Source organism: Nerophis ophidion, linkage group LG22 (genome assembly GCF_033978795.1).
Source record: "Nerophis ophidion isolate RoL-2023_Sa linkage group LG22, RoL_Noph_v1.0, whole genome shotgun sequence".
In the NCBI taxonomy this organism is placed as follows: Eukaryota; Metazoa; Chordata; class Actinopteri; order Syngnathiformes; family Syngnathidae; genus Nerophis; species Nerophis ophidion.
This window is the reverse complement of record NC_084632.1, coordinates 26,339,340-26,363,348: the sequence shown is the minus strand read 5'-3', so window position 1 is coordinate 26,363,348 and position 24,009 is coordinate 26,339,340. Positions and strand designations below refer to the sequence as shown.

Below are 24,009 nucleotides of genomic sequence, written 5' to 3'. Positions count from 1 at the left end.
TGCACAAATGTGTCTTTTAAAGCAGTGGTCCCCAACCACCGGGCCGCGGCTCGATTGGTACCGGGCCGCAGAAGAATTTTTCATTATTTTTTATTTTTATTTTTTATTAATTTTTTTTTTTTTTTTTTTTTCTTAAATCAACATAAAAACACAAGATACACTTACAATTAGTGCACCAACCCAAAAAACCTCCGTTTTTCATGACAAAAACCTCAGTTTTTTCATGAAAAAAAAAAAGAAGAATCCCCCACCCCCACCCCCACCTCCGCCAGGCCGCAGTACAAAATTTCAAGCGTTGACTGGTCCGCAGCTACACAAAGGTTGGGGACCACTGTTTTAAAGGCCTACTGAAATTAGATTGTTCTATTTAAACAGGGATAGCACGTCCATTCTATGTGTCATACTTGATAATTTCGCGATATTGCCATATTTTTGCTGAAAGGATTTAGTAGAGAACATCGACGATAAAGTTTGCAACTTTTGGTCGCTAATAAAAAAGTCTTGCCTGTACCGGAAGTAGCAGACGAAGTGCGCAAGACGTCACTGGTTGTAGAGCTGCTCACATCCTCACATTGTTTACAATCATGGCCCCAGCGGCTAGAGCGATTCGGACTGAGAAAGCAATAATTTCCTCATTAATTTGAGAGAGGATGAAAGATTCATGGATGAGGATAGTGAGAGTGAAGGACTAGAAGAAAAAAAAAAGACGAGGGCAGTGGGAGCGATTCAGATGTTATTAGACACATTTACTAGGATAATTCTGGAAAATCCCTTATCTGCTTATTTTGTTACTAGTGTTTTCGTGAGATTATATAGTTATACCTGAAAGTCGGAGGGGTGTGGTGACAGCCAGTGTATCTGAGGGAAGCCACGGAGGAGCCAAGAAAGTCGCAGCTGCCTCTTTGACAGCTGCAGGAGGAACGACAAAAGCTACGCTCATGTTTACGGTAAGAGACGATTTATTACCACAATATTCTCACCGAAACCTGCCGGTTGACATGTGGTAGAGAACCATGTTCGCTTGACCGCTCTGTTCCATATTAATGCTTCACCGTCATCCTTAGGAAATGTAAACAAAGAAACACAGACTGTGTTTGTGTTGCTACAGCTGGCTGCAATACACCGCTTTCCACCAACATCTTTCTTCTTTGTACTCTCCATTATTAATTGAACAAATTGCAAAAGATTCAGCAACACAGATGTCCAGAATACTGTGTAATTATACGATAAAAACAGACTACTCTTAGCCGTGATCGGTGCTGGAAGAACATGTCCGCTACCACCGGTGACGTCATGCGCACGCGTCGTTATACGTGTCATCATTCCGTGTCATCATTCCGTGACATTTTTAACAGGATACTTTGCGGTAAATTTAAAATTGCAATTTAGTAAACTAAAAAGGCCGTATTGGCATGTGTTGCAATGTTAGTATTTCATCATTGATATATAAACTACCAGACTGCGTGGTGGGTAGTAGTAGGCCTTTAAAGGTTTACTGAAACCCACTTTCAGTAGGCCTTTAAAGGCCTTCTGAAACCCACTACTACCCACCACGCAGTCTGATAGTTTATATATCAATGATGAAATATTAACATTGCAACACATGCCAATACGGCCTTTTTAGTTTACTAAAATTGCAATTTTAAATTTCCCGGGAGTTTCGTCTTGAAAACGTCGTGTAATGATGACGTGTACGCAAGACGTCACAGGTTTTTAGGAAGTATGAGCACTACGCACACACACAGCTAAATGTCGTCTGCTTTAACGGCATAATTATACAGTATTTTGTAGAACTGTGTTGCTGAATCTTTTGCAATTTGTTCAATTAATATTGGAGAAGTCAAAGTAGCAAGATGGAGTTGGGAAGCATTGGCCTTTAGCCACACAAACACACGGTGATTCCTTGTTTAAAATTACTGGAGGTAAAAATTTACTATGGATCAGAGCGCGGTCAAGCGAACATGAAACACGACGGAATGTCAAACAGCAGGTTTCGGTGAGAAAATTGTGGTTAAAAAGTCGCTTCTTACCGGAGAAACGCTAAGCTTGCCCCGTCCATAGCTGCCGTCGACTCCCCTGAGACACTGCGCGTCAAGACACCCGTGGAGAAACCCTTCCGACTATCAGGTACTATTTAACTCACTAAAACACTGGCAACACAATGGAAAGATAAGGGATTTCTCAAAAGTATCCTACTAAATGTGTCTAAAAACATCAGAATCCGTCCCAATGCAATCGCGTTTGTTTTTTTTAAACTTTTTTTTCTTTTTTTTTTTTCTAGTCCGTCGCTATCAATATCGTCAAACACGAATTTTTCATCCTCGCTCTAATTAATGGGTAAATTGTTGTTTTCTCGGTCACTTTTTGTTGGAGGCTCCCATCATAAACAATGTGAATATGTGAGGAGCCCCCACACTTGCGACGTCATCGTCTGCGACTTACGGTAGAGGCAGGGCTTTTGTCTTAGCACCGAAAGTTGCAAACTTTCTCGTGGATGTTCTCTACTAAATCCTTTCAGCAAAAATATGGCGATATCGCGAAATGATCAAGTATGACACATAGAATGGTCCTGCTATCCCCGTTTAAATAAGAAAATCTCATTTCAGTAGGCCTTTAATGAGAATGCATTTTTAACAGATTTAGCCATATCGGTTGTTGGAGCACAAAGGCGTGGCTTTAACTAGTAATGGTGTCTGCCAGTGAAAAAGGCTGAGAGGAGTCAAATTGCAGCTTCAAAAGACTCTATAAGACAATTTAGAGAGAGAGAGAGGGAGAGAGAGAGAGAGAGAGAGAGAGAGAGAGAGAGAGAGAGAGAGAGAGAGTGGGTGGAGGTGAGCTCAGAAAGGAAACGAGGAAGAGAGACAGCATAATTTACTGAGAGATGGGAGGAGAGTGACTTAGAGTGAGATGAGATATGTAGGAGGGACGAGGTAGAAGCTGAAGAGTCGCAGCATGATTCTTTAACCCATCCTCCCACTTCAGAATGCCTGCATCTGTCCAGCTACTCATCAGCCCCATATTTCATCCAACCGTTTTTAATGGGCGCACACAAAAAGGCAGAGGTGCGACTGACCGGCCATTTCCTTGAAAAATCAGTCAGAGAGGAGAGAAGAAAGTGGGTAAGGAGGTGGGTTTGGAGGAGAACAGAGAAGAGTGAGTTCCTTTAAATAATCAAGTGTTATTTTTATGTTGTGCAGCCCACACTTTATCTTATGGTTGGATGGTTGGGTTCAAGAGAGAAGAAATGGCGATGCTTAAGCTTTCTCCAAGCTAGAAAGAAGTTGGGACAATGGACGAAATGATGGACGAAAAGCTGCTGATCAAATGGACTGGACACACAAAGAAAGCCTGATGTTCCAACTGTAAATGAACGCTTTTACTTACTACCTCATGCAAAATTATTTGATTGCCAGCTGCTCTTGTGATATTTGGGGAGCTTAAGAAGACAAAAGCAATGGGAATTGGTAAAAGAAAATTGAACATACAAACGCCACATTAATTCTTTGCAGAATGTGGTCAAAGTAGCGAGACAAGGTTGTACTATCACGTTGATGGCAAATCCATACTGGCGAGGGAAAATACATCAACTCTAGAGCAATGGATAAGTGGTACAATATGAACTCTTGATTGACATTCAGATGAAAAAAAGCTAAAGGAGACAGCATAGAAGATGAACTATATTTTTGGGAACAATACTCTTTATCCCCGCAGTGGGAGAGGGGGTGGAACCCCTGGGGGTCAGGGTGCAGGGATAGGAGTCAAGCAAAAGTTCGGACCCAAACGTGGCTCCTCCGAGGAGATAGCACATCCACACAACTCCTCCCCCTCCACCTCGTCACCTGCTTCCTCCTCTCCTTCTACATCCTCCTCCCGCTGGCAACAGCTCCTTATGTTCTTCTCCAAAAGGAGTGCCTTCACTGACTGTATTACTTCAAACCAGGTAACACAAGTCACATGCTGTGTGTGTCTGTGTGTGTGTGTGTGTGTGTGTGTGTGTGTGTGTGTGTGTGTGTCTGTGTGTCTGTCTGTCTGTCTGTCTGTCTGTGTGTGTGTGTGTGTGTGTGTGTGTGTGTGTGTGTGTGTGTGTGTGTGTGTGTGTGTGTGTGTGTGTGTGTGTGGATTTGCTCGAGGGAGGGCAGTGGATCAGGGTGGGAAGTGTAATTTAATATGGGTTTTTGTGTTGTGCGGTGGTGTGTGTGTGTGTGTGCGCGTGTATGCGTGAGTGTGTGTAAATGGGTTATACTTGTATAGCACCTTTCTACCTTCAAGGTACTCAAAGCGCTTTGACATTGTTTGCACATTCACACATATTCACACACTGATGGCAGGAGCTGCCATGCAAGACCCTAACCACGACCCATCAGGAGCAAGGGTGAAGTGTCTTGCCCAAGGACACAACAGTCGTGACTAGGATGGTCCCCAAACAAGTTATTAGAAAGACTCCTAGTTAGAGTTTCTTTCATAACATCGGCAGACACGGTTCAAAGTCACGTTTAGGCAGCTGTGTATTTCATTGAAATATTTGATGGAACTGAGCTTGGACATTGTGTGTGACACAATAAGATGAGATTTTTTGCATGGCAAAGTTTGAATTTAGATTAACAGACCAATGGCATGAGATGGTTAGGCGATATTGAATAAAAATATCGCTACAAAAAAGTTAAAACCAGTGTGCCGAACAGATGAATTTCAGTGTACAGTGTTTATGTACATACTATAAACATACACACACTACTCAATAATGACATATTCCCAGGGATAGCAACACTAAACCAGATCCTATATTCGGTTTGTATGGTATAACACAGGATGTTAAAAGGTCAAAATATCCCACTGATATTCTTCAAACTTAGTATAAAGTAGATTATATTAAAGATAATAATTAAAAAGTATATCCCACTAGATGTCCAGGATTCGTCAACGTAGTCAACAAATGTCAATAATAAAATTTGGCGCAGACAAACACATTTGTCAACATACGTCGTGACGTTTTCGCTCGTGTTTTTCCATAGGGCGCGTGTCTGCACCGCCACTCGCATCTACATTGCGGCTGAATACTTGGTAAAGTGTGGGAATATTTTCTCCTATTCTTGTTAAAAAAATATGACTTCCTTGCCAATTTTCCAAAGCATATTCTGCTTTCATCACACTATATCTGTGATATGGGAGCATTAAAAGCGGATGAATGTCGGACATCTGGAGGATGCGGTCTCAACTCTGTTAGACAGTTAGCTTGTACCTTACCTTGCTAGCTAGCAAACAAGTGTAAGACAAAGTTGTGTGAAAAATAAATTTAAATGTCATTTTAGCCAAAGTCAGACAACAAAACTTAGTTTAAATCAATTGAAGTGCTTTTAAATCAGCGTCAATTTGCAATGCAATGAAGAAAGGCACAATATCAACCGCAGGCACACACACACACACACGCACGCACGCACGCACGCACGCACGCACGCACGCACGCACGCACGCACGCACGCACGCACGCATGCACGCACACACACACACACACACACACTAAACATTAGTCACCAATGTGCCAGTATCATAAGATTGAACATACAATCTACTAGATAGCTAAATGTTAAGAATTAATCAATGATACAAATATTTGCATTGAGTCTATCAGAGTGCAAAAAAGGCCAGGAGTTAATATATCATTGTATATTTTAAATACATCATCACAAAATGCTTATTTAATTTTTGAGCATACTAGTCTTGTTATTTTATTTTGCACTTTTTCTGTGCTTACTTTTAAGTGGACAAAAGTTCAATAGTTATTACAATATTTTAACAGCCTAATGAGCAGCATAGTTACAGTATGAATACTTATTTATGAACAAATTATTCACCTTTGTTGTAAGTAAGAAAATGGGTACAAATATCTCAAGCTGAATTCAAAAGTTGATGGCTAAATTATGTGTTTGCTTTATAATTTGACTAATCGTTAAGATAGTCGATGACTAGTCGACTATCAAAATAGTTGTTAGTTGCATCCCTACATCACACCTAAAATATGTTGTGACAGCTGACCTCGAATGTGGTTTCATGCTTTTGTCATTGCATGTGTGTTGCATTATAGAACCACATAAATGTGGTTTTGCTTTAGTCTAGGGGTGTCAAATGTATGGCCAGTGGGACATATCAGGCCTGCGAAAAGGTTTTATCCGGCCGGCGTGCCACAAAATTTGTCTGCTGAGTATAAAAATTAGCTTCAATTGTTTAATGAAAGAAACTGCTATTCTAAATGTGTACACAAGTCACAATAGCAATTCCAGTGTAACCCACATTACACTGTTTAAAGACGACGTGTCAGCTAACTTTAAGTACCCTCTGGATTGGCTGAAGCTACTCCAATCAGCGCAGGTGTAAGAAATCAGCTGCTCCTGGCGGCTGGCGGCTGGCGGCTGGCGGCTGGCGGCTGACTAATGCTGTGGCGAAGCACAATACCTTTTTTATTGTAAATAATCCACTCAACAGATAAAATAAGATGGTAAAATGCACAGACTTAAGTCAACATGACCATCATCTTCCTAGTAGTAAGAGTTCCGTGCAACACTCGCAATTGGTTGATGGTGCGATGCGCACCCTGAACTCCATTTTAAAAATGTGAGTTTCTACGTTTGTTGTTTGTTCTATTTTCACAAGTTTCTGGCGGTAGGAGGAAACACTGTGGGTTCTCTAAACCTATTTTTAATGATGAACTGCCAAATGAGAATGCTAAACAGGAAGTGCTTAAAGTTTAATGGCTTTGTAAATACACTGAGTAAAATGTCTAAGTTCATAGTGTTCCTCATAGTGTTTTTAGAAACCAATTATATGCTCAGAATTTTCAACTAACTTGAAGTATTTTGCCAAGAGGATTATTTGTATTGTGTACATTTTTAGATCGTGCTTGGTCTAATTTTGGCCAAAGTAAGAAGAAAACAATTTTGAAGTTGTATTTGAATTTTTTTTATTATTATGCCATGATTTTATCAGTTCGGCTTGCCTGGGAACAGATTTTACTCCATGTGGCCCCTAAGCTAAAAAGAGTTTGACACCCCTGCTCTTACAAAGACATGGAACACTTTGTCTCTCCTAAACCACTCCCCCTGCAACCTGTGTTTTAGGAACCCTTTTATTGCAATCCTGTAGTAAAAGACTCTACCTTTGTAATTTACCACACATCACGAGTGTTTCTCACCTTCTTTATTAATGTTGATCTATAGACTAATTCACCAAACACTTAGAAATACACAGCGCCGCATCAGCACAGGGCACACAATGGTTGATAAGAGCAAGAAAGGAGAAAAACTGAGTTGTTCATCGTTATTTGTGCACTCTATGAATTTATACTATAAACCACTCGCACAAACATACAAACAGATAATTAAAGGACTCCCTAGCTGGAATCTACAGTGTCCTAACTTATAAAATAACCACTATCCATTATTCATAGAGACTGAGCCCCTTATGCGTAGGATTCTTTCTTTGGAAACACGTTACAACGTGCTAACAGACTAGTATGTTAGACAAAATCCGAGGCATATTTTGCCAGTTATTTTTAAAAACCGAACACTACAAAAACGGAGCATACAAACATCAAGATGCCACTGTACACCTATATTTGTAGATTAAGGATCCATAAAACACAAATGCTACAAGAACACATTCATTAGAGTTTTTAGCTGCTCGTAGTAAAAACAATTACAATTTTTAAATTTTTTTTCTCAATTCCATCCACCCAAATTGTGCGCTGGACTGATCAGCAGTCAATTGCAGGGCCGACGCAAAAAAAAGGACAACATTTCACACTCACATCTTCACCCTAGTCACCTTTCAAAGTTTTAATTAACTGGGCATAAAGTTCGTTTTTTTGGACTGTGGAAGGAAGATAACGCGGAGATTACCTGTGTGTAACAGTGACAAGATGCAAAATCCACATTGAGATTTTAAGCTGTATCCTAAACCTTTGTGCTGTAAGTCTTATGTGTCGACAGGGGGGAAGGACACGGCACGACAACTGAGGATCAAGCTCACGGGTTTTATTGAGTACTTGATGATTACGTGGGTCTGTATGCTACTATGTGTGTGAATGGAATACTATGTGTGGAAATGAACCTCATGTAAATAACTGAGGGTTTGTTGGAGTGCGTTCTGGATGCGGCAGCGAGCAAGTCCAGAGGGGAAATAGCAAAGAGGTCCGGGGTCAGAGCGGGGTTGTGGGGCAGGAGAGAGGCATCCAGAAGTCCAAGCGTGGGGTCAAGGATCGTGGGAGGCAATTGAGGTCCAGGGGAAGGAGCAGCAGCAGAAGCGCATAGCAAAAACTGAGACACGCAGGCTGTGGGGGACAATAGACAAGGACAATCAAGAGGACGGCCTATCCCGCAGCAATCCGTCCTTAATAGTCTCACTAAGTCCTCTCCTGTAGGCGCTCTGAAATGCTTTGTCACCCCATCCACTATCAGCCGCCAGGGTGCGGAATTCCAAGGTGTAAGCGGCCACGTAGCGGGGGCCCTGTCGGAGGGAGTGAAGTCGGAAAGCGGTGTCCTTTCCGTCAGCAGGGTGATCAAATACCCCCAGAAATTCTCTACGAAAATCTGCGTAGTCAGAATTTAGTCCAAAAGTATTGCTAAGAGCTGATGTGGCCCACTTTAATGCAGGTCCTGAGAGAAGGGAAAACATAAACACAAAAAGGGTGTCTAACGTAGACAACAGGCTAGCGAAGGCGACATCCAATTTGTCCTCCAGGTTAGAAAAACGGGTCTGATGTTGGCGTAGGACAGACTGGATGGCTAACAAGTCAGTAGTGGGGGAATTCCGGGACAGAGGGCCGGCCTGGGACCTTGGTGTACCGTCTGGTTCCATCTTGGTTGGAACGTACTGTCATGTGTCGAAATGGGGGGAAGGAGACAGCACGACAACTGAGGATCAAGCTCAACTGTGTGTGAATGGAATACTATGTGTGGAAATTAACCTTATGTAAATACTGGAGGGTTTGTTGGAGTGCGTGTTGGATGCGGCAGCGAACAACTCCAGAGGGGAAAGAGGTCCGGGGTCCGAGCGGGGTCGTGGGGCAGGAGAGAGGCGTCCAGAAGTCCAAGCGTGGGGTCAAGGATCGGGGAAGGCAAACGAGGTCTAGGGGAGCGAGCAGCAGCAGAAGCGCACAGCAAAAACTGAGACACGAAGGCTGTGGGGGACAAGAGACAACAAGGATGATCAGGACAAGGCACGAGGGAGACAAGCAAACGAGAGAGGGCAGGATGTAGGTCAGAGACGCAAAGCTTACTGTACACAAGGCTCCGTTCTGACAAGGAGAAGTCAGCGGCGAGACTCTTTATCCTGTCGCCCTGCATTAAAAACAGGTGCGTTGATTGCAGATTGCCTCCGGCTGTGGCAGCGCTTGGGCAAGGTCTGCGCAGCGTGTGTGGGGGAGTGTCTAGCGGTGCTCTCAGTAGAGCTTTTAGGGGCTCCTGCAGAAGAGGGAAAAGCGGACTGCGGGTGCGCCGTAACCGTAAGACAGCATAAATCACTCCATGTACCACTGTGCTGCTTCACCATTTCTAATGTTAAACTATGTTGTGACCATGGTAGCAGCATTGCATAATTCATAGTAAATCATCGAAATACCTAGCTGCTCCTTTTCATCCAAAATCCATGTGCACATAGAGAGGACCAATAAAACCCTTTTGTTTTTTCATGCTCACTTTTTTTGAAGATCGTTTGGTCAATTTTAGATTTGTTGTATTATACTGTGCTCTGCCTTTTTTAAGGAGCACAGTATAATATGTGGTGCAGCCCAAAAGTCTCCCAATCCTCTGCTGTATCATCCATGTATCCAAACTCGTCGTGTTTGGAGGAAGAAGAATACTGAGTTGCATCCCAAGAACACAATACCTACTGTGAATCATGGGGGTGGAAACATCATGCTTTGGGGCTGTTTTTCTGCTAAGGGGACAGGACGATTGATCCGTGTTAAGGAAAGAATGAATGGGGCCATGTATCGTGAGATTTTGAGCCAAAACCTCCCCCCATCAGTGAGAGCTTTGAATGGTTGACCAAATATCTATTTTCCACCATAATTTACAAATAAATTCTTTAAAATCCCTACAATGTGAATTCCTGGATTTTATTTTTCACATTCTGTCTCTCACAGTTGAAGTGAAAAAGACAGCGCTTAGATGGCAGATTATGTTGTTCCAAAAACTGTATGTTCCTTTCAGCATTAATGGTGCCTTCACAGTTGTGTAAGTTACCCATGCCTTGGGCACTAATGCACCCTCATACCATCACAGATGCTGGCTTTTAAACTTTGCGTCAATAACAGTCTGGATGGTTCGCTTCCCCTTTGGTCCGGATGACACAATGTCGAATATTTCCAAAACTATTTTGAAATGTGGACTCGTCAGCCCACGAACACTTTTCCACTTTGCATCAGTCCATCTTAGATGATCTCGGGCCCAGAAAAAACTGTGGCAATTTTGGATGTTGTTGATGAATGGCTTTCGCTTTGCATAGTAGAGCTTTAACTTGCACTTACAGATGAAGCGACAATTTGTATTTAGTGACAGTGGTTTTCTGAAGTTTTCCTGAGCCCATGTGGTGATATCCTTTAGAGATTGATGTCGGTTTTTAATACAGTTCCATCTGAGGGACCAAAGGTCACGGTCATTCAATGTTGGTTTCCGGCCATGCCGCTTACGTGGAATGATTTCTCCAGATTCTCTGAGCCTTTTGATGATATTATGGACCGTAGATGTTGAAATCACTAAATTTCTTGCAATTGCACTTTGAGAAACATTGTTCCTAAACTGTTTGACTATTTTCTCACGCAGTTGTGGACAAAGGGGTTTACCTCGCCCCATCCTTTCTTGTAAAAGACTGAGCAATTTTTGAGAAGCTGTTTTTATACTCAATCATGGCACCCACCTGTTCCCAATTAGCCTGAACACCTGTGGGATGTTCCTAATAAGTGTTTGATGAGCATTCCTCATCTTTTTCAGTATTTATTGCCACCTTTCCCATCTTCTTTGTCATGTGTTGCTGGCATCAAATTCTAAAGTTAATGATTATTTGCAAAAAAAGAAATGTTTATCAGTTTGAACATCAAATATGTTGTCTTTGTAGAATGTTCAACTGAATATGGGTTGAAAATGATTTGCAAATCATTGTATTCCGTTCATATTTACATCTAACACAATTTCCCAACTCATATGGAAACGGGGTTTGTACACCCTACTGTCCATTGAATCACATCAACGGTATACAAAACAGGTTATTTTCTGGTGCATTTAAAAATCTATTATAGTGCATCAGCAATAAAACTCATACCGTAAATTACAGTGCTCGGCTAATGCAACTTCCGGTCAATAAAATTTGATTCAAAGTACATATTTTAACTGTCCTGACCACATGATAGTGACATACACATGTAACAATGTTAGTTAAATGACAAGCGTGACACACTTTAGCAACAAGAGTTTACAACTAAATTCATCCGCTAACAGTCCCGATGAGTATCCAATCACAGGACACGTAAATGTCACGTTCAACATGAGGCCACCTAGAAGGCCTTACTGACAATCACTGTTTATCACTGTACGTGCCCGTTCGCTTACAGTGCACGGACGCCCGCATTGTTGATTCTGAAGGCGTCTGGCAGATTTGGTACAGCATGGCAACATAAGCTAGCTGAATTCTGATTGGATACAAACTAAAACTAAAAGCAACACCACTTGAATGAGTATAATATGACATTAAGATAATCTGAATAATTCTAAATAATTAGGGGAAGTAAATCCAAAAAATAATTTAATATTTAGAATAGAATAGAATAAAATAGAATAGAAAGGACTTTATTGATCCCTGGGGAAAATTCAGTACCACAGTTTGCTCAAAATAGACAATAAACACCAAAGTATTTTTTTTACATGTGAATAATATAAATACAATATATAATTCAGCATTATTCACATTTAAATAATATAAATACAATCATTGTACAGCATTATTCACATGCAAATAACAAATACAGTCTATTATGAAGCATTATTCACATGTGAATAATATAAATACATTATACATTTAAGTACAGTCAAAAAGAAAGGAATATGATCATGATTTCTGGTTATGTTAGGCCAGCAGAGAAGGCCTTGCTGGCCCTGACGGCACACCAAAGGGGATTCTTATGGTTCCATTCTTCACGGTTTACCTGACACATGAAACGTGAGGGGGTGCACTATCTACTTTAGACGCCAGATGGCAGTACAGTGAATATCTTAAAGTGTGTTTTGTGGCAATTCCAATTTTGACCACAGCGTCAGTTGCTATGTAGAGTGGTGCTTTCAATCATTTTTTATCAGCCTTCATTGCAAAAATATGTTACAAAAAAGATCAATTCGGATAATACATAATGTTGGATATAGAGAACATACAAACCCTTTTTAAATGAAGTTCAACTATTTGGTGCATTTTCAAGCAGCCAAACGTATGTACAAAGCAAACTATAACCTGCTACCCAAGAATGTACAACAATTATTCTCAACAAAAGAGGCAAAATATAATTTTAAGGAAAATAGCTGAGATAGGCTACGGCGCCCCCCGCGAGCCCAAAAGGGAATAAGCGGTAGAAAATGGATGGATGGATGGATGGATGGATTGATGGAAAATCTAATTTAACACATTTGTATGCCCAACACTTAAAACCTTGAGTATATCCATATGTGGAATTAAATTATGGAATGCATTAACCGAATAAATCAAACAAAGAACCAATATGATTCAGTCTAAGAAACTGTTTAAACTCCAAGTGTTCACAAAGTACACAGACAAATAATTATGATGAACATCTTTAACCCTTTTTTTTCTTTTGAGATAAAGATTATTTATGCACTTCACATTTGTTTACATACTATGGTATATAATTTATTTATTCACTGTTCTGTTACAGAGGACAAGAAAATTTGATTAAATTACTATGGTATGAAAAGGGGTAGGATTAAATAAACTCAGCTTCTTCCGACTCCTTTTCGTACATGCTGTAATGAAACAACTGGAAGTATGTGATGCACTACATTGTATCGTATGCATGTTCGAAATAAACTGAAACTGAACTAAACTGAACCCAGGAACGAGGCCATATGAAGTATCAATGTGCATCTTATGCTGTATTATAATGTATTCATAAATATTTTCTAGTTTACGGTGGATGAGGTATGTGATTTATGGTGAATGAGAGGTGATTTCTGCAGGAAAAACATGCCTATAGTTTTGCAAACCCTTACAGTGGGAATCAAAACTGAATATTGACCCAGGAAAAATGTCATGTTTTCCGATGCCTCTGTTCTTTTGCTTATACCGGTAGATTACCATTGTTGGTAGATAATCAATGTGTTTCCGACCACACCTTGTTAATATCTATAAGGTCTAACCCTTCCTTTGTCCATTGTTTTGCTTTGCAGTGATTCTCTTATATGTCCCCACTCTGTTGGTGTATAATTGATGAGTGGTAAAACAGAGGTATGAAAGTCATGGCGCTTAAGAAGGAGCTCTAAAAGCCTTAAAGAGTGTTTAGTGGTCACAGGAAATGGAGGTAGAAGGGATAGACAGCCTGAGTAGTGAATTGGTTGATGGAGAGAGAGATGCTTAAAAAGGACTTTAGTAAAATATCTGTGAGGTTTAATGGTAAGATAGTTTAATACAGATCTGGCCAACCCGCGGCTCGCGAGCCTCATGTGACTCTGGCTGGTTTCATGCGGCTCTTAACTCTGTTATGAGAGTAGCGTGTGTGTGTGTGTGTGTGTGTGTGTGTGTGTGTGTGTGTGTGTGTGTGTGTGTGTGTGTGTGTGTGTGTGTGTGTGTGTGTGGGTGTGTGTGGCCCTTTAAGATATAACCACATGTGTGGTGAGTGACGTCAGTGAGTGGGTGGGCGAGAGAGGTGAGGGAGCGGTAACAGTGAGTGCCTGCAGTTGCTAGTAGCTTGGATGAATAGCTGCGTGCAAGACACAAATGTGAAGTCACAACGTTGCAACAAACCGCCGGCCTCGTCATTCACCCTCAAGTCCGTAGCTGTAAAGACCCACTGCTGGGTAAAGTGAAGGCTGTTACCCCCAAAGTACAACGGCCCCTTGAGGAACGTCTCCCCGGCGCTCCTCGACTACGGTTTGGGAGCTGGAAGCAGGAAAGTTGTAACAACTCTATTAGGGCCTTATTGTTTACCATGAAGTGTTTATGTTGACCGCTCCTCACGGTAATCTTGTCTGAGGGCAAACTGAGGCAGTATTTGTCATTGATAAAACTTTGGGCGAATCAACATTTATAACCAAAAAAACGCAATAAACGGGGACAGGAATTTAAACAAATTTAAACAAAAGAAAACACTGGTGGAAAAGCGATAATCGAATCAATAAAAAAACAAGCAAAAATTTGCGTCCGGGTGACGCACAGGCTTCAGGAATTGCGTGTTCTTTTTTATTTCAATGCATAAAAAGACACACAAAGTGCGGTAATGGCAACACTGCTTGACAGTGCAACAAAATAAGTCACACTTATATTCTGTAACATTCACAGTTTTAGAAAAAGTGCAGTGGTAGAAATATTCCAAATAACCTCTTGTATACAATGTAAACATAAATAATGCCTCAAAACAAGTTACCCTATTTCTTTGAATAGCCTGCCTTGAATTACTGCCGGGTAAATCTCGCTCACCAAATTAACAAGCACATGCTTACGTTTACTGCCGGGTCAAATTCGTGACGTCACTAGTGACGCTTCCCCTATCGTTATTTTCAAAGCGGCAGAGGAGTTAATTTTGCCTTTACTGTGTGTAAACCAGGGGTTTTGTTCCACAGCCATACAGATCACACTAATGGTTGTGATATAAAACAATTTTAACACTCTTACTAATATGCGCCACACTCTGTCAACCCTAACCAAATAAAACTAACAAACACATTTCTGGAGAGTATTGGCTCTGTGGCACATTATAAACGCAGCATAGGGATAACCCATAATGCCGTGCATCCGTGACTCTTGGATATATTATACACGCGCCCCCAACCCCGCCCACCGCCCCCCCTCCGTGCGTTTGTTGAGGTGGGCAGGGTTGGGGGCGCGTGTATAATATATCCAAGAGTCACGGATGCACGGCATTATGGGTAATCCCTATGCTGCGTTTATAATGTGCCACAGAGCCAATGCTCTCCAGAAATGTGCTTGGTGTGGGTTCACATTAGTAAGAGTTTTAAAGTTGTTTATATCACAACCATCAGTGTAAAAGGTATGGCTGTTGACAAAGTATGCATTGCAATCTCGTATAAGAAGCAGTGAAATGCATATATCCCGGCAGGCACGCAGACAGCATGGTGTAAAAGTGGGTGCGATGACATGCTGTAGAGCAGTGGTCCCCTACCACCAGGCCGCGGACGCAGGATATTTTTTTATTATTTTTTATTTATTCATCACACTCAATTTTTTACTGAATGCCATTGATAAGCGCAGGGGTGAGAAGAGGTTTTAAAATCATTAGCGCCTGCTTACTTTTACCGCATGCTTTGAATAAGCACAGGAGTGAGAAGAGGTTTCAAATTAATTAGGGCCCCGGCGGCTATTCAAGGAAATACGGTAATTATATTTCAATAAAACACAACAGACGAGCTCTCGCCCTGCACAGCTGTTTTTTGCTTTGTAGTGCTCTGTCACTCCCTCAAGAATGCTGCAGTATATGGTCGCTTTAAGAAACCCCGCCCGGACAGCCCCGTAAAAGAGGACATGTCCAGGGAAAAAGAGGTACGTATAGTAAGTCTAACTTTAGAAGAAGAAGCCGAAGCCGGTTTGAGTGACGTCAGATGTGCATGTGCGTGAGATCACAGTAGTAAACAATTCGTGACAATTTCACTCTCAAATTAGCAGGGAAAAAAAGCACAGCAAAACAAAAATATGAAGAAGAACACAGGACATTTTTAACAGAGTGGGAGAGTTTATATTTTTTTGTTGAACGTAATGGCAAGCCATTCTGCCTTACATGTCAGGCGTCATTAGCCCATTTCAAAGCTTCAAATCTTCAGCGTCACAAGGAATGCCAGAAGTCCCACTAAGCAACATGCATAGTAACATAAAAAATATGATATTTTTTTGGTAGCGTCACAAGGAATGCCAGAAGTCCCACTAAGCAACATGCATAGTAACATAAAAAATATGATATTTTTTTGGTGGACTTGGTTGAACTGAGAGTTTGTGTGTGTGAGACAGTGCAAGACAGTGCACACAATGTAGATTGTTGAAAATAACTGGCCTGTGGTCTTAGTACTGTAGGAGTCATGTTGGTGTGTGACATTAACAATACATCTGTCTGAGCAGAGGTGTGTGTGTGTGTGTGTGTGTGTGTGTGTGTGTGTGTTTGCGTGCGTGCGCGTGTGTGCCTGTGCGCGTGAGGAAGTGATGGGGTGATGTTCATGAGTGCCCATTTGTAGGATGTGGCTCTTTGCAGTAACACAGTAAAAAAAACGTGGCTCTTAGTCTCTGACTGGTTGGCCAACCCTGGTTTAATAGATCAACTCATTCAATGAAACGGCACCTATTACATAGTAATTAGGTACCATGTAAAATACCATAACATAACTCATGTCTTATTAAAAACTGGGTTGATATTTCGGTATATTATATTGCTATCAAAATGTAATTTTTCTGTCACATAAATCACATATTTGAATTTTGATTTATCACTTTTCATCACAAAGTAAATTACTTCCTTGCATAATTTAAAGTACATTTAAAAACAATCTGAGTAATTTGACACAAAGGCAACATCTGTTATTTATTTGAAACTTGGTTACAGTTTGATTTAAAGTCCCATATGGGTGTATTCTGAAGTGAAATGTGCCACTGAGCAAACCAATTGGGGTCTCCTCGCTTATCTTTGCACTGGTGAATGTATTGACCTGATTATTGACGATATAACGGCCCATGATACATTGTAAACATAAAGGAGCATATGTGTAACGCCGGTTCGGCATCGTGGTACCGGGTTCGATTCCCTCATGTATGCGTCAAAACGAAGAACACAACAAAGGTAGGCTCTAACAAATTTATTAACAAAAGGGGAGCTCTGAACAGAAATACTGGAGCTAATTAAAAGGGAAACAAAAGACGCTAGCGTGAGAGCTAGGAAATATAAAGAACTAAGACTTGGCACGAAGGCACAGAAGTAAAAACAAAGATGATTAGCATTTGAGGTAAAGATGACAAGGAGGCTTAGCTAATGAGCTAGGGAGAAAAACATACCTGACATTACGTTGCGTGAAAGCAAGCTAGAGTCCCAGAAATAATAATGAAAAGGGGAAGGCTTATAAAGGGAAGGTGATTATCTGAAGCAGGTGTGCAGGACCGTGAGTAGCAGGTGAACTAATGAGTAACCATAGAAACGAACAAAAACAGGAAATAAGCACGTCAAACAACAGAGTGATATCAAAATGAAACAAAACAATAATAATATGAGAAGATCCAAGTACAGATTGCATTATAAATCTGTGTTTTTACATGATTAATTTTTGTGATTAATCGCATTTAATGACGTTTTAACTTTAACAGCCTGAGTATATTGATCAACTTCTGAGCACTTTTCTGTTTGTCTTTATTTCCAATGAAATATTCATTATTTGCAGTAGATGGCTGCCTGAGTATATTAATAAACTTTTGAGCACATTTCTGTTTATTTGTTTTTATTTCCAATTAAATATTCATTATTTGCAGTAGATTGCTGCCTGTAGTCTGGAGCTCAGATGGATCTTAAAGTAAAGCTCAAAGTCTACGCTTGCTCTTTCACTTCTAATCCATTGTGGCAGTGTATAATTAATAGGACTTTGGACCTAAGTAAGTAGTTATCTTTTAGAGAAGAAAAGTTGAATTTTTATAATTTTTCACACCATAACTGTGTTTCATCACCTCCCACATGCTTACTTGCACACAGAGACTATACATCATAGCGGAAGATTAGTGAGAAAGATGATTTTTTTTTTTGCCAAGATATAAAACCATGTATATAATATAATACAAAAAGGGGATTTTGGGTTGTTTTTTTTCCCGGAAGGCAAAGGAAAGTTGGCGCAGGCAAGGCGTAAAGGTAGGGACATACTTATTTATTACTATAAAAAAGGAACAAAAGGTGCGCAAAAGGCGAAACTACAAAAACTTGGCTAATAAAACAAAAACTTGCACAAAGGCAGAAAAACTATGAACATGAAACAAAAGTCAATAACTGTGACATAAAAAAAAAAAAACTTACGTGGCATGGCAAGAAGCAAAGCTATGGACAGTATCAGAGGTAGCATGGCATGAAGTGAACAGAGGTAAAGTTGCCAGGCTGACTTCCTGGCAACTTTCGGTTTAAATAATAGACATGATTAGTGAAAACAGGTGCAGACTCCAAATGTGGCACAGGTGAAACTAATGGTTGCTATGGGGACAAAACAAGAGTGAAAAGCAGGAACTAAGTGTACAAAAAACAAACAGCACATGGCCAAACAAAAACATGATCAACAGACATGACAAAATCAGGAATATATTACTAAAACACTTGAAAATAAGGAAGCTGTCATTAGTTTTATTAATATTATTTTGCCATCTGACATGTTTGATTCTTTCAAGGCACTATGATCTGTGTATTTAATAAGCCTTGTTACAGTATGTTACAGTTGTTACAGTATTGTATATGCTGAAAATGTACAGGACACATTCATTTTTGTGCCTAAGAACACTATGGCTTCATCTTCCATCCATTGTCTACAGCTTGTCCCTCTCAGGGTCACAGGGGGTGCTGGAGCTTATCCTAGCTGCACTCGGGTGGAAGGCGGGGTAAGCCCTGGAGAAGTTGCCACCTCATCACAGGGCCAACACAGATAGACAGACAACATTCACATTCATATTCACGCACTAGGGACAATTTAGTGTTGCCAATCAACTTATCCCCAGGTATAAACCCTGTTTCCATACGAGTTGGGAAATTGTGTTAGATGTAAATATAAATGGAATACAAGGGTTTGCAAATCATTTTCAACCCATATTCAGTTGAATGCACTACAAACACAATATATTTGATGTTCAAACTCATAAACTTAATTTTTTTTAGCAAATAATAATTAACTTAGAATTTCATGGCTGCAACACATGCATGTTCACCACTGTGTTACATTACCTTTTCTTTTAACAACACTCAATAAACGTTTGGGAACTGAGGAAACTAATTGTTGAAGCTTTGAAAGTGGAATTCTTTCACATTCTTGTTTTATGTAGAGCTTCAGTCGTTCAACAGTCCGGGGTCTCCGCTGTCGTATTTTACGCTTCGTAATGCGCCACACATTTTCGGTGGGGGACAGGTGTTGACTGGAAGCGGGCCAGGAGAGTACCCGCACTCTTTTTTTTATGAAGCCACGCTGTTGTAACACTTGTCTTGCTGAAATAAGCGGGGCCGTCGTTGCATGTATGACAACATAGGTTGCTTCAAAACCTGTATGGACTTTTCAGCATTAATGGTGCCTTCACAGAAGTGTAAGTTACCCTTGCCTTGGGCACTAATACACCCCCATACAATCACACATGCTGGTTTTTGAACTTTGCGCCTATAACAATCCGAATGGTTATTTTCCTCTTTGTTCTGGAGGACACCACGTCCTCTGTTTCCAAATATAATTTGAAATGTGGACTCGTCAGACCACAGAACACCTTTCCACTTTGCATCAGTCCAAGATATGTTTTAACTTAGAGGAGATGACGGCGGACTAACAGGTGGCAGTAATGTCCAAAGATTTATTTATGTATATATCTTAACCACATGTATATATATATATATGTATATATATATATATATATATACATATATATATATATAGAAAAATAATCAAACAATAGAAAACATACTAACTAAATGGAGTGTGAACTAGATTCAAAAGGGAATGGGTGACAGACTATGTGTAGAATTTAACTGAGGTGTGTGTTACCAAAAAGTTGTGAAGAGAGAACGCGGAAGTCCGTGGGGCAGGCAGAGGGTCCAGGTCAAACGAGAGGCGTCGAGAGGAACGTTTCCAAGCAGGAGGTCGAGAATCCAAAAGGGCAGTCCGGGAGGCAAGGGGAACAACAGGGGATCAAAGGAGACACGGGGAGTGCTGCGGGAAGACAACAGGAGCATCAGACACAACAGAAACACGGAAATCGCAGGGGAAGAGCGAGTACGCGGGATGGAAGCCAGACACAGAATGCTTACTCAGGTACAGAAGGCTATAATCCGGCTCGTGATGGCAGGTTGTCCGAGCCTATAAAGGCAGTTCCGTCATTACTGTCAGGTGTGACGATTGCTGGTGATTGATTGCAGCTGGCGGTGGCTGCTGCTGCTGCAGTGCGGGGACGCGCGCAGCTCGTTCCTGGATGTGTGCACCCGTGGGCATGTCCCGAGGTACGCACAGATGGGCGAGTGGCGCTGGCAGGAGTCTGAACCGTAACAGTACCCCCCTCCTTATGGACAGCTTCCAGATGTCCTTCAGGTCGAACCACCAAGAGTACAGGAACAAAAGTCAAGGGAGGGCGGATGGGCGAACTGGTAGTGGGTCGCCGGCCCAAGTGTCCCCGAATCCACCGGGACGAGTCTGGTGGCGACGGCGAATAGAATGCCGCTGACGCCAGCGAGGCGGGCGACCAAGGAACGGCCACCATCTTGGTCGTCGGGGGGGCGGACGCAAGTGGCGCCATGGTGCGTCTCGCCAAAAATGAGGTGGTGACGTTGGAGGCGTGGAAGCAGCAGCAGACGTCGTCTGAGGCGTAGAGCAATAGGAAGACGGTGGCGTGGAAGTGGTGGACGTCATCGGCGGCGTGGAAGCGGCGGAAGTTATCGGCAGCATGGAAGCGGCGGGCGTCATCGCCGTGTCGCGGAAGCGGCGGACGTCATCGGCGGCTTGGTAGTGGCGGACGTCATCGGAGCTGAAGACGAGGAGGGCAGCTGAGGAGCTGGCCGAGGTGCTGAAGTCGGCGCTGCAGGCCGAGGGGCAGAAGTTGAGGCCGGCCTGGAAGCTGGCAGGGACGCAGGGATCAGCCTGGAAGCTGGTGCTAGCTCGAAGGCTAGCCGAGGGGTTGGTGCTAGCTCGGGAGATAGCCGAGGGGCTGGTGCTAGCTCGGGCGCTAGCCGAGGGGCTGGTGCTAGCTCGGGCGCTAGCCGAGGGGCTGGTGCTAGCTCGGGCGCTAGCCGGGGGACTGGTGCTAGCTCAGAGGCTAGCTTGGGGACTGGTGCCAGCTCAGAAGCTAGCCTGGGTACTGGTGCTAGCTCAGAGGCTAGCTTGGGGACTGGTGCTAGCTCAGAGGCTAGCCTGGGGACTGTTGGCTGCGGCTGGGAAAAGCGGAAGATAGGTGGGATTTGTCTGGCAGGGGGTAGCCTGGCTGGTTGCAGCTGCGGAACCACATCAGCACAGCCATCAATACCATCCCCCCCCCTCCGAAAGCAGATGCCAGACGCATCCTGCTGAGTGAGGAACAGTCACTAAGGGTGGGAGGTGGGTGGCTAGGCGGCGGGAACATTCTTCCATTCCTACAGCGCTGCTAAACAGTCCATGATATTGCTGTGGAGGGCTCGAAAAATTGTCCAGGGAGGATTGAAAAGAAAAAACCATCATGAGAAGGGCCATAAAAAAAGGAGGGAGAAAAAAAAAAATGTCACTGGGGCGGAGCTAAAGTCACTGGGGCGAGGCTAAGACACTGTGCCGTCTGGTCCCTAATCAATTGGCCGGATTATACTGTTATGTTTTAACTAAGAGGAGATGATGGCAGACTAACACCAGGTGGCACTAATGTCCAAAGATTTATTTATGTATATATCTTAACCACATATATATATATATATATATATATATATATATATATATATATATATATATATATATATATATATATATATATATATATATAAAATCAAACAATAGAAAACATACTAACGAAATGGAGTGTGAACTAGATTCAAAAGGGAATGGGTGACAGACTGACTATGTGTAGAATTTAACTGAGGTGTGTGTTACCAAAAAGTTGTGAAGAGGGAACGCGGAAGTCCGTGGGGCAGGCAGAGGGTCCAGGGCAAACAAGAGGCGTCGAGAGGAACGTGTCCAAGCGGGAGGTCGAGAATCCAAAAAGGCAGTCCGGGAGGCAAGGGGAGTGCTGCGGGAAGACAACAGGAGCATCAGACACAACAGAAACACGGAAGTCGCAGGGGAAGAGCGAGTACGCGGGATGGAAGCCAGACACAGAATACTTACTAAGATACAGAAGGCTATAATCTGGCACGCGATGGTAGGTTGTCCGTGCCTATAAATGCAGTTCCATCATTATTGTCAGGTATGACGATTGCCGGTGATTGATTGCAGCATGGCGGCGGCTGCTTCTGCTGCTGCAGGGCGGTGACGCACGCAGCTCGTTCCTGGATGTGTGCGCTCGTGGGAGTGTCCCGAGGTGCGCACAGATGGACGAGCGGCGCTGGCAGGAGTCTGAACCCTAACAGTCCATTTTAGATGAGCTCGGGCCCAGCCAAGCCGGCGGCGTTTCTGGATATTGTTGATAAATGGGTTTGGCTTTGCATATTAGAGTTTTAACTTGCACTTACAAATGTAGCGACCAACTGTACTTACTGAAAGTGGTTTTATGAAGTGTTCCTGAGCCCATGTGGTGATATCCTTTACACACTGATGTCGGTTTTTGATGCAGTACGGCCTGAGGGATCAAAAGTCCGTAATATCATTGCGTACGTGCAGTGATTTCTCCAGATTCTCTGAACTTTTTGATGATTTTACGGACCGTAAATGGTATAATCCCTAAATTACTTGCAATTATACTTTGAGAAACGTTGTTCTTAAACTGTTCGCCAATTTGCTTACAAAGTGGTGACCCTCACCCGATCCTTGTTTGTGAATTACTTAGCATTTCATGGAAGCTGCTTTTATACCCAATGATGCCACCCAACTGTACCTAATTAGCCTGCACACCTGTGGGATGTTCCATATAAGTGTTTGATGAGCATTTTACAACTTTATCAGTATTTATTGCCACAAATTCTAAATTTAATGATTATTTGCAAAAAAAAAAAAATGTTTATCAGTTTGAACATCAAATATGTTGTCTTTGTAGCATATTCAACTGAATATGGGTTGAAAAGGATTTGCAAATCATTGTATTCCGTTTATATTCACATCCACCACAATTTCCCAACTCATATGGAAACGGGGTTTGTAAATGTCTTTGGAGGTGGGAGGAACCTGCAGTACCCTTAGAGAACCACGCAGTCACCTGGAGAACATGCAAACTCCACACTGAAAGACACCAAGCCCGGGGATCGAATCAAGGACCTTTGAATTGTGAGGCACACACACTAACCGGTTTTACCGTGCTGCCCTGGTTTCATCTTTTAAATATTAATTGTTGTTCGGGGAGGTGATCAGTGGATTCATTTATAGAAAATGTTTACAACCCGGACCACTGCCCTTCAGTTTGCCATCACTGTAGGCGGAATCAGCTGTTGTCATGGTGATTATGTTGCACTGATCACCAAGCTGAGCATGACATGCCTGTGTGTGTGCATAACAAATCATAAAAACAATTTTAAGATTAACATTTTAAATGTTTCTTCTTTTTTTTTTTGGAATCGCTCTTTCACAATTGTCATGCACAAAAAAATTGTCTATCTCAAATTATTCATCTCAAAATAATATTTCTTATTAAACCACCTCAATCTGATTAAAACACGTTAGAGGACCAACATGCCTTTACTATACATCTTTACTACATCAACAATGTAAGGAAGACCAAGCCGACAGGCGGGGCGGGGGCAACTGTTTACACCAACAAGTATACAAAGTAAATATAAGAAGGTAAACTAAGTCAATAATCTTAAACGTATGATTAAAAAACACCTGTTTAATAAGTGTCAGGATGTTATCAAAGAAAGACGCTTTGAATACGTGACATGACGCTAGCACCTCCCGACCGGACGGGAGACTGATGGAGAGA

The 24,009-nt window shown here is 42.0% G+C and overlaps 1 protein-coding gene across 11 annotated transcripts in view; it reads left to right on the top strand.

The window, feature by feature from the left end:
* Positions 1-24,009, top strand: part of LOC133540738 (discs large homolog 1-like protein) — a 213,634-nt gene that overhangs the window by 102,563 nt on the left and 87,062 nt on the right. Inside the window, exons 1-2 of one of the 11 annotated variants that reach the window (XM_061883623.1) lie at positions 822-947; positions 2,062-2,127. The exons of 9 other annotated variants lie outside the window; for them this stretch is intronic. In XM_061883623.1, the coding sequence (XP_061739607.1) occupies positions 939-947; positions 2,062-2,127 (75 nt within the window). In that variant the 5' untranslated portion in view covers positions 822-938. Of the gene's footprint in view, positions 1-821; positions 948-2,061; positions 2,128-3,175; positions 3,941-24,009 lie in introns of those variants that run through there. One more of the 11 variants, XM_061883622.1, reaches the window with a different exon arrangement.